Source organism: Belonocnema kinseyi, chromosome 2 (genome assembly GCF_010883055.1).
Source record: "Belonocnema kinseyi isolate 2016_QV_RU_SX_M_011 chromosome 2, B_treatae_v1, whole genome shotgun sequence".
NCBI classification, from domain to species: domain Eukaryota; kingdom Metazoa; phylum Arthropoda; class Insecta; order Hymenoptera; family Cynipidae; genus Belonocnema; species Belonocnema kinseyi.
The window spans coordinates 73,071,649-73,083,585 of NC_046658.1; the positions used below are offsets into that span (position 1 = coordinate 73,071,649).

Here is an 11,937-nt window from a genome sequence, read left to right on the forward strand (position 1 = left end):
ATTTTTCAGATGACTTGACATGGAATAATTCCATGTCAAATCATCTCTATATAGTAATTCTAAAAATGAGTATTAGTGAACAATTTTTAGTCGAAATTTACCGGCTAATTTGTTTATTTCACGGAGTTCAAACTGAAATATCTAAGATTTAGCTACAAATTTTAATCTAAAATATATTCTTCGGACGAAATTACTTACAAGTATCACGATTTAATTATTAATGATGGTATTTTTTAAAAGCGAAAATATTCTTGATTTTAAGATCGTTTTTAAACATACATAAATTGTTTAATTAACCATTTGTATTTTTGTCAAATTTTTATATGGCTGTGAATGGATTTGCAACGCACTGTTATGTTGTACATAATTAAAAAAAAAGTTTAATTTCTTATAAAATATTGTTTTTTTTTGTACTTAACATGCAAACATAAATGTTTGATATGTCCCTTATTTCCTCCCTTTATTTTGAAAACATTACCCCATTTCCCCTTTTTGAGCTCTTGATGCACTGTGATCTCTGTAATTCTCATCTCTTTAAATTCAGAGAACTGAGTAGAACCATTAAAATGAGAGAACTTTCGTAAACGAAATAAAATGATTTTTATAGGGGGAGAAGCAGCTTTTCATACACTGAAAAATGTGATAATTTGCAAAATTGAAGTTTAAAAAATTAAAAATGGCGGCAATCACAATTTCTTAAAATACTGATTTTTTCGAATATTCTGATAGCCATCATTTTGCATTCTTTTTTTAATTTTGCACATAATCACTATTTACAGTGTGTAAAAAGGTGCTTCTCCGCATTCACAAATAGTTAGATTCCAGTTATGCATATTTGAGGAAGTTATCTCATTTTCAAGGTTTTACTCTTTCTTTCTATTTAAATACTAAATGGGAAATTTTTAAATGTGATTCGCGAGTTCTAAATATTCAAAGATTTCGTTTTTCCCCTTACAAAATCATTTTCTCTTCAAACGCCACTGCATGTACGTTTCGAAACTTTGTGCAAAATGAAGCTATACTATGCATGTAAACTATATATAGAGTTCTATTACCTTTTATTATATCTTTCATTCTAGAATTGACCAAGTTATTGCGAGCACTTTGCATGCAAAAAGGATGTCCCAATTGCGTACCCATATGACCTTTACAAAATATAAAAGCAAGTGTATTCTGAAATAGTTATTTTGAATTCTTATAAAAAACTCTTTTTCTCTAAGTGTAATTCCAACACAAAATCTAATACTGATTTGAAGATAAAAATTATTTTACAAAATAAAACAAAAATAATACTATAAAAACATAAAAATAATCAAATATTGTGGAAAATAAATATTGGAAATCTTAATGATTGTATACGTAATAAACGCAGTTTTTCTTAATGTTTTATTATAAAGTGTTGAGTATTTACAATAATTATGTACAATGTTTAAAAAAATAAATAAATCACACTTTAAATAACTGTAATTCACTTAAGCACTATACCAATCTCTGCTTTTGTATCAACATTATAATTTAATTGAATTTATTATTTATTACTCAGAAAAATAATCCAGAAGCTAATATTTTCATATTTTTCATATATTGTATACTTGACAGAATAACAATTCCAAACTTAAAAAAAAATTAAAAAGCAATTATATTTACAAACAACTTAATAATTGATTGAGCTTAAAAAATATATTTTCTACGAATTAAACTGTTTCAGGAATATATTTAGCATTTGCAAATGTAAAACATTATTTCCTTTTAAAGATAAAATATGCATACTGTTGAACGCTACTACTTATCTTGATGATTATCACTAACATAATTTGCTTGAAATTCTAGGTAATCTACTTCAAGTAGTTATAACTTTTTGGACAGATTTCCTTCAAAAATTAATTTAGCTTTCATTTTACAATTTATCCTTCCACGTTTGTTTGATCAAGTCGGCGCCTTTCTCAGCGACCATGAAGATGCCTGCATTTATGTGCCCGGTGGTCATGGCAGGCATAACAGAAGCATCAATCACCCTTAGTTTCTCGAGACCATAGACCCTAAGTTTCGGATCAACTACCGCATTTGGATCACTTTTCGGACCCATTTTTACCGTCCCTAATTCATGGTTCATCATGGAAGGCAGATGTTTAATCGCACAACGCCAATAATCATCACTAGCAAACTCAAAATTTACACATCCTGGAATTTTGATATCATGTAGTTTAGCTCCGTAGGCCTGGAAGGATTGCGTTTTTGTAATATTTATCGCTTGCTTCAAACCCTCAAGGATGATCTCCACATCTGCTGGATGAGTAAAAAAATTGGTTTCGAGAATAGGTGCATGGAAAGGATTTTTGGATTTAAGTTTCACTCGACCAACACTTCTGGGATTTTGGACAATTGGCCAGATCGAAACTGCGTCTTTATTTTCGATTGGTTTGTAGACGGTGTTATAAAGTTCATCCGAAATTCCAAGACCTCTTTTCAAAAAGAGTCCTCCATCCGAGTGCAAAGATCCAGACGCGAATAAGAGTTCTACGTCTGGTCTTGAATCAGGAGCGTATTTCGTTCTAATAAAAGCGAGAGCTTCAGCGCCTCCTGGGATTGAAAGTGGGCCATTTCTTTCCAGAACGTATTTTAACAAGTTCGGTGGTCTGTATCGGAAATAATAGGTACAATAATTGTGATTATAAAATGTATTTAGGAGCAAACAATTCTTATTGAAAGTAAGCTCATTAAAGCAATTTTTAAAAATATACCTGGATATTCTGCTTTGGAGGAGTGTAACAGTCTGGTTTATCATGATAGTGAGTCCCAAGAAACCAACGTGCTCGTATAAATTATATCCAACTTTTGAATCTTGAATTACCGGAATTCCTAATTCTTCCAAATGTTCCTTAGGGCCCACCCCTGAGAGCATTAATAGTTTAGCGGAGTCTATAGTACCAGCTGACAAAATGACTTCTTTCGAGCACTGAACTCGTTGCCTTTTTGAATCTTTGATGAATTCTACTCCATAAGCTTGTTTATCTTTGTTGATTAAAACTTTTGTAACTCTAGCACCTGTCATAATCTCCAAATTTGGTCTTTCCATATTTAGATAAGCAGTTGCTGCGCTGCATCTAGCACCGTGGTTCATGTTCACTTGAATATATGAAAATCCGATTTGATCTTCTCCATTGGGGTCATTTACTTTGTATCCTAATTCTTTGCCAGCTTTTAGATAAGCAGTGGCTAATTGTGAGTGGTAGGGAACATGTTCCACGCACAGATAGCCATCAGTTCCATGATAGCTTGAATTTATAATTCCTAAAAACATAGGTGTATTTTATGATATAATCATCAGCATAAGCATAAATATAAATGGCTGGTTAACGAACTCGATCTTTCTTTTTCGTCCCTCAAACTGTGTGTGAAAGCACAATTAAATCCGACTCGTCTTTCGAAAGTTATACGGTATACAGACAACGACGCCGGACCGACAGACATACACCGACGTAAAAACTTGTTTTTCTGACTCAGGGGGCCTCAAAGCGTCGACATTTGATGAAATCCGCGAAATTGATTTTTTGCATAAAACTAATACCTTCTCATTATAGATGAGAATGTAATAATTTATTATTTTTTGTGTGATCAAAATTTCAAATTTCGATTTTTTTAAAACTAAATTTAAAAAGTTAATAAAATAATCATGTAGGGCTTTGAAAAAGTAAAGTTTTTCTCCTCTTGATTTTTTCCCATATCGCGCTTTTTTTTGGCTTCAAATGTCCCTTTTCGTTTGGTTTTTTGGATTTTAAAAATTCTCTAACTTTGGTCATTTTTTATTTGATCAATAAAAGTCATTGGGATAAATTTTTTATATTTTTGTGTACTATAAATGGCTGTCGATAGAATTTTAAACATCGGAAAAAAGTGGACTCAACATTTTTTTTAAAGTTCTAAATTTTTTAATTTTTATCAAAAATGGCTAGTTAGCGAAGTCGATCTTTCTTTTTGGTCCATCTAACTGTGTGCCAAAGCACAATCCAATCCGACTATTCTTTCGAAAGTTATCCGGTATACAAACAATGACGACGACGCACAGTGATAAATATGGGAAACAATGCGAGCCATGCGAGGATTTCAATCGAATGATAAAATTTTTTTTAAAATTCTTCTCTAAAAATGTTATATTTAATATTTCCAGTGAGAGAATTTTTATAACTATCCATATACTTTTATTTCTTTTTGTTCTTTTTTTTTTAATTTAATCAAAATCCTGACATGCTGGAGTCATTCTGAGGATCGATTCGTATTCAGCGACACAAAAAACATATAGTACACCTAGTCATCTTTATGTAGACTCTCGAAAATATTTTTTGAGTCCTGGGTGATTTTCGAACAATTTCCACTGATGTTGAGGCAAGTCGTTTCATGGTTCATTAAGAAAAGTATATGGGTAGTTATAAAAATTCTGTCACTGGAAATATTAAATATACCATTTTTAGAGAAGAATTAAAAAAAAATTATCATTCGATTAAAATCCTCGCGTGGCTCGAATTGTTTCCCATATTTATCACTGTGCGGCGCGGGCAGACACTGACGTCAAAAACTTGTTTTTCTAACTCAAGGGGCCTCAAAACGTCGACATTTGATTAAATCCGCGAAAGTGATTTTTTGTATAAAACTAATACCTTCTCATTGTAGATGAGAATGTAAAAAATTAAGCGTCTGAAAAAATAGTCTAAGCTAATCATTAATTTCTATATTTAAAAGGGCTTCGATCGTTGATAGTTTTCTGTTAATTAAACGGACGTGGCCATTCGTGTGGTCGTACAACTGATGGAGTACGCAGAAATAACCCCTTGTATTTAAAAATATTCATTCTTTATCCTCATGACATACGTACACGGAGAAAAATAGATGTTAGCACAGGCTATCTAGATATTAATAGGTAATATCTTAGCGATTTAACTATGAGACAGAAATCTAGATACTGAAGTAGGGGATCCGCAGATATTAAAAAGAAGATTTTAACTGACAATATCCAAGATATTAAAGGGCAGAATCAAAGATATTCAAGAAATATTTTTTAATTGTGCAAAAATTTCCTGTAAAGCATGACATTTTCTATAAAATGCAAAAGAATGAAAGAATGTTAATATCGTAGTCCTCTGTTTTGAAAATGCGAATCCTCGAGCATTCGCCTTTTTGCATAATTATGCGATTTTTGTGTTAAACAGATAACACACTGTTCAAGGCTAATATGAAAGATGCCTGTAGCTGAGTCCTCATTTTCTTGAGAAAATTGCAACATATCCAAAAACATTTAATCCATTTTCCACCAAAATTTATAATGCAATAGATATCCGAAAAACCACAATACACACGATGAAAGCTCAAGTTACAGACAAAATCTTTTGTCGCCATATTGCCCTTTAATATTGTGTATGTTGAATAGACGATATTAGATAGTATGCCGTAATATCTATATATTATGGTTAAATATCAAAGTTTCTAATATCTGCTTTTCAATATCTATTTTTCTCCGCGTAATATTCGAAATTTCTAGCTGAATAAATCTCATTAATACAAACGTGAGAATTAATTTTTATTCAAGAAAGTTTGATTGCACTAAAATTTATACTAATAGGTATAGGTCAGCGAAATATTTAATCGCGAATATTTCGATGAGAGTGAAAGGTAACAGGTGTAAATTCAGATTCGACTTCTGGAAGACAATTTCCTTTTAAATTCCGTAGGAATAGTAAACCCTGTAATTATTATAAGTAAATAGGGGCAACTGTAAGTAATAAATGCTGTGCAAGATGTAACTTTGCGCTGTGAAGGAAAGTAATGGTTCAGTTAATGCCGTTCCGAGAAATGATCAAAGACCTCTAACTATAGCGCTTGCTTCATTTTTCTAAAAATTCTTTTGATTTCAGAGGAAAAGGAATATTTGATTCAGATCAACTTACCTGGCACTTTAAACTTTTCGCTCTTTTTGAAATAAGGCAATAGTTCTTCGTAAGACCAGCCTTCGTTTCCCATCTGAGCCCACAAATTGTAGTCAATTTTGTTTCCTCTAGTGTGGATCATGTAATTCAGGGTGCTTGTACCACCAAGAGACTTTCCTCGCGGCCATGGACATTGTCTATTGTTCATGCCCAAACAAGCGTTTTTCTGGGGTTCCACTTTGTAACCCCAATTGTAGTCCGTCAGCTGGAAATAGCTAACCAAAATCGGGATTTGATTGAGTAGACCCTCGGGATTTCCTGCTTCTAATAAGAGCACTCTCCATCTTTTATTTTCGGAGAGTCTGTTGGCAATTGCAGACCCGCCAGATCCAGCCCCGACTACGATGAAGTCATACTTGTAAAGTGTTGTACTGATATTAGAGACTATCTTCTTCGTTATTTGACTAGAGCTGCCGATCAAGTCAAAAACACTCTGTCCATTTACAGATGACCCAACGACCAACATTGAAAGTAAGAGTGAAAATGGAGAAAGCATCTCACTGAAATTAAGCACATGGTATATTTAGACTCTTGGGTCCAGAAAGAAGTTTTGAATGAATGTGCGATTGCAGAATAAAATTTTGTTTGGCATTAGACATTCTAGTTCTACCGTATGGAAAATAATGATTTATTCTTCTTATAGAGGGAAGCTTTTTTCGTAATGAATTATTTAAGACATATTTTACTCACGGAGAGTATAAAACCCCATTATTCATTTCATTATATTTGTTATTAGGTTTTCCAGCACCCTTAGTTTCCCTAATATCAACCTTCGTTTCCCCTTAGGGTTTCTCACGGTTTTAACAAAGCTTTCCTCTCCTGTTGACCCTAATTTAACGAAACATGCATAGTCAGGGATCTAAACTGGTACTAGGTCGTAGACTTTTATCGTTAGTTGTCTAATCTAATATGTATAGGATATTGATATAATACTAAACCAAAATGACAGAACTCTTAACCAACACTAAAATCGCTTTTTTTTTAATTTTTGTGTGTTCTCAGGTATTAAAAACTCTGTATATAAAAGATTTTGAAGTTTAACTTCTGTTGAGACTTGAAAAGTCCGACAAAAATTTAGGTGAATCGATTTATCTACTGAGTTAAAGAAGCGTCGAAACACGCAACAATTTTTAAAACAGGTATGACTTTAAATTAAAAAGAAGGATATCAAACTAAAACAACCGAACTCAAGAAATTTAAGTCATTCTGTCGACAGTCGATATAATAAACTTACTACCGAAAATAGATTAAATAAATAGGTAACATTGTTTTTTTAAGGCTTTGTATGTCAATAAAATAATTTTGTTAAATGGGAATATTTAGGAATATCAATTAATGTATTCCTAAAAGTATAATATTGTCCATATATTGTTATTTTGGATCTTTAGCGAATATGCTTTTTAAACGACTGGACGTCTTTTTATATTTTTAACAAAAAAATAGAGTACTTTAATAATTTTGTTCACCTGCACTATGTAAGAATATCAACTAATGCATTCGTAGATGTATAATAGTATTATTTTATTTAATTGTTTCATTTAAAAATTTTTAATGTTTATTATTAATTTAAAAGGCAACATTCAGTTTTTATTTTGACAAAGCGTTTTACTGTGGGTTCTCCTCATTTCTTCTCAAAGTGTAAAAGTAAATTATACAAATGACACATCTTTGCAGAAGTTGTCGTAATTATTTTACTTCGTTTCCGGTCTTGAACATCCTCAATAGATAAATGGCACTTTTCATTTCGCGACTAATCCTTTTTTATGAAAATGAATTAATAAAATTGTATGTGTGCGGAGATATAATTTAACCGTAATCGCACGAAAAAATGTATATTTTATTTTTTGGAATTAAAAAAATCAACCCTGTTCTTTGAGAAGATAAAGGAGGGTTCGTTAATTATCTTTTCGTTTGACACATTTTCAGTATGGAAACGTTAAAACCTTTAAGTATTCGAAAATGAAATGCTCAATTTTTTCGTGAATATTTCCAATTTGAAAGGATTAAAATATGAAGGATTTTGAATTTAGATCACATAATTGTCGTAAACATAGAATTATGGGAACTTCCTATCAAAGATATTGCTTTTAATTTTCAAGAAATTAAAAATACACATTCCAGCTTTCATAAGCTCGATTGTAAACAACACTTAATTCTTCACTTCGACAATCTTTTTGCTTAATAGTTGCATGTGTTTCGTAATTTCACGATAAGACACACTAGATGAACGACATGTTACGTATTAGCTTGTTCGCGTTAGTTAGTTACATAAATAGAATTTATGTACAAAACAGAATAATTTAAACAGAGCTAGGTCGATTATATTTATGTGGAACAATGGGAAATTTTTGGCGCTTTCGTTCCTATTTGCACTCCTAATCTGGCCTTGACATTCGAGACTACGTCTCCCTAAGCCTTAAATAAATCCCCCTATGGTCCCAATATTTTCAAGTATTTTTATAAAGCGCGGTAATCGTTTTTGGACAAACAAGTCTCAACTGATCTCGATCTTCCTGAATTTCTGGAAAGTCTGCCGACTATACGCAGTTCTTCAGTGTTATGTTTAATACTTACGGGTTTCCGGAGAACACGACAAAACGTAATGGGCAGCTCTCCGGTCCGAGATCCACTGAAGAAATGCACTTTCTCGAGCTGCTCACGTAATATCTACTAAACTCTAAGACCCGAGTCCTACAGGCCCGTCATCTCTCACCCCTACCCTCTGTTTTCTAAATTTTCATACCTCACTCCTAAAAGTTCAACTGGACCTTTCCACAGGTAATTTCCGATTTGTTTTCTTTAATACACAATTTGATTTCTTTCATTCGCTTGTTTAGATAGTCGATTATAGATTATGTTTTATTAACTCAGGATTAAAGCTCTTTTTCAGATTGCAAGAGTGCTTCGTCCAAAATGTGGAGCACGTGATATTTTTTAAGAGAAATTCAATAATCATTCATCTGCGATAAGATAAACATACCGGCAGTGGGGCAAATAGCGTTATCCTCACATTTAAATAATAGTAGGCGCTTATTTTAATATTTTTTCTAACATGGATTCACATTTTCGTACTCTCCATTTATTTATGAAGTTATTTATGCTATTTATTTTTACGAAAATCCCATTTAAAAAAAGGGTGTGTTGTCATTTGTAATAGTCAGACAATATTTTTATGTATCCCAAATTTCTATTTAAAGAAAATAGGCTCAACGATATACTTCTTTGAAATAACAAAAGTGAAAATGTTTGATCAAGAATGCGTTTTAAATTAATTGAAATTTTTGAAAAAATAGGGAAAAAATTGGACAGGAAATAAAATTGTATTTATTAGGTTAGAGGGGTTACACTTTCAAGGCAGGATTATACTTTCACTCTAAAAACTTAACCTTTCTACATTATTTAAGTTTATCAGAAATAATTATATTTCAAATCGTAATCAAATGTTCAGTTTATTTTTTTCCATCTATCGAAGTTTAACAAAAAAATGGGATAAAAGTCAAATTCATATATCTACACTGAGAGACTTTTTGTTAGAATAAATGATAAAAATGTATGAGAATTTAATATAATATCATTTCAAAACAGGGAAAACAGGGTTTGCGTATCAAAAATTAATATAGCGGTTTTCAGCCGTAAAAACTAACATTTTTGTTTGAAAAAGTCGAAAGGATGTTGCATTAACTCTTATAAAACTTGCGAGAATTTAAAATTCACTATATCAAAGTTAACAATTGAAGTTAAAACGATAATCATACATTTATTTGAAAAGAGCGAAAACATCGTTTGAAGTTGCCATACAAAGCATATGAGAATCTTAAACGACTATATGAAAAATAACTCACTCCAACGAAAGATTTAGCCTTCAGAAGGAGGAACTAAATATACAAATTAAATATAACTTAATACATAAACGCGCGTACAGTGATTATTTTTATTATTATATACTTAATTTATTCACTACATACATAATCGCATGCTTAATCGCTATGAAAAATCGGAGCGGCTGAGGCGAGATGCGAACCTAACTTACCTAAAGCACTAACGCATTCCCTACAAACTACACCCCACGGCGAACTTATATTATGGAATATTTGGTAAAAATCTCGGCTAAGCGGCTTTGCTTGATACCTCAGGGCATTATGATTTTCAATGATTAAATTGATTTTTTATAAAATACATTTTTTAACGGAACTGATAAAATTCTTTATATGAATAACATTCTCTAATTTGATATCTCAGTACCCCAGTATAATAAACTTGAGTGTATTTAGATGTAATATTTTATAAATTGTACTCATTAAATTAAATCTTATTACCTTAGTGTATAAATTTCGTGATAAGGAATTCCTAATGTTGTAAATATAATATTAAATGAATGAATTTGAAATAGAAAGAGTTAACTTTTATTTGAGATATTCTGAATCATAACCTTTTGGCCCGCTCGGAAAATGGCGGAAATAATCGATGAGCATTCTCAAACGAAACTATATGAAAAATTAAGAATAATGATCTCATAGTTTACTATGCGTCTCAGATTTTGGTCAACTTCATATTGACAATATCAATTACGAAAATACTTTTTTCGACATTAAGATATTCACTATTCTTTTCATTCAAATTATTTTTCGAAAACTCACTAAAAAGAATATCATTTTTTGATTGTGTTAATTCTTGAAATGGAGATTCATAATATTTCGTATTTAGAATACTACTTCGTCGTCTTCGTGTTTTAAATACTCGTATGATAATTTTAAACTTCGGTACTGAATTACGAATAAATATAATAAAACCTCGGTTTTCCCTATTTTGGAACGATATTATACTAAAGCCTAATTCATTTATTTCATTAATTCTAACAAAAGGTCTCTCAGTGTATAAATTTAGGTCAGAAAGGTTACGATTTTAAGACAACAAAGAAAAAACTAAGAATAACATTTGTTGCAGGAAATTTTTTTAGAGCCATAAAGTTTTGTTTAGCCAACTTCGCGTCTATCAAAAAACATGTGTTTGTCATGGAAGAACAAAAGAAAGTTTAACCCATATTTGTGTAAAGTTTATCCTGTGAAGTTAATTTTTTCTGTGAAGGTTTACATTTTTATAATATCAAGTCTACAAAACAGGAAGCAGCACACAACCCCAAAATGACGATAAAAGTTTATCAGCTTTCTAAACATTTTCAATATCGTAAAATTAATAAAAATTAACATAATTCTTTTGCTTATGTATCAGTAGAAAGTATGCCGAATGCTAACATCTACTTTTCATAATTATAGTTTAGTACATTATTCTTACTATACAATATGCGAGTCTGTTCTAACCACTGATACGTGTCCGGATACTGATTCACTTACCCTATGATGCGGTGTGGATACGAGGGTAGTTCAATAAGTCCTTAGAATGAAGTATAAAAACAATTTTTTTCGGGTAATTTTTTTTTTTATTTTTAACATCATCTCCTTGGAGCTCTATACACTTGGTCAATCGCTTTTCAAGTTTTTTTAATCCTTCAGAAAAGTGCGTTTTCGGAAGTTCCTCAAAATAAGCACTTACAGAGGCAATGACGTCTTCGTTGTCTGGAAATCTCTGTGCACCGAGCTATTTTTTCAAGTTTGTAAATAAGAAAAAGTCACTGGGGGCTAAATCTGGTGAATACAGTGGGTATTCGACCAATTCGAATTTTAGTTCTTCAATTTTAGCCATTGAAACGAAGCATGTGTGAACTCGGGCGTTGTCGTGATGAAAGAGAATTTTTTTTCTCGCCAAATGTGGTCGTTTTTTTAAATTTCTTCTTTCATCTGCTCTAATAATGATGCATAATATTCACCAGTGATTGTCTTACCCTTTTCCAAGTAGTCAGTAAGTAGAATTCCACGTGCATCCCAAAAAACTGTAGCCATAACCTTACCAGCTGACTTTACGGTCTTTGCCTTCTTTGGAGCTGGTTCGCCTGTGGAAATCC

The 11,937-nt window shown here is 31.7% G+C and overlaps 2 protein-coding genes across 2 annotated transcripts in view; one reads left to right on the plus strand and one right to left on the minus strand.

Annotated features, from left to right (window-relative positions):
- LOC117166834 (flotillin-2) overlaps positions 1 to 11,937 on the plus strand; it is a 342,246-nt gene that overhangs the window by 3,563 nt on the left and 326,746 nt on the right. The gene's annotated exons all lie outside the window — the stretch shown is intronic.
- On the minus strand, positions 1,499 to 8,622 carry LOC117166832 (glucose dehydrogenase [FAD, quinone]-like). The gene is made up of 4 exons (XM_033351167.1): positions 8,553 to 8,622; positions 5,940 to 6,478; positions 2,742 to 3,291; positions 1,499 to 2,636 (listed from the first exon to the last, which is right to left on the minus strand). The coding sequence occupies exons 2-4, from the start codon at positions 6,472 to 6,474 to the stop codon at positions 1,898 to 1,900; spliced, it is 1,824 nt and encodes a 607-aa protein (XP_033207058.1). The 5' UTR covers positions 6,475 to 6,478; positions 8,553 to 8,622; the 3' UTR covers positions 1,499 to 1,897.

Excerpts from the sequence above, each read along its gene's own strand:
- LOC117166832 (XM_033351167.1), bottom strand. The coding sequence starts at position 6,474 with ATGCTTTCTCCATTTTCACTCTTACTTTCAATGTTGGTCGTTGGGTCA. Across the intron at positions 3,292-5,939 it reads CGAAAAGTTTAAAGTGCCAG|GAATTATAAATTCAAGCTAT; the intron begins GTAAGTTGATCT and ends CTATGTTTTTAG. Across the intron at positions 2,637-2,741 it reads CTCCAAAGCAGAATATCCAG|ACCACCGAACTTGTTAAAAT; the intron begins GTATATTTTTAA and ends TTTCCGATACAG.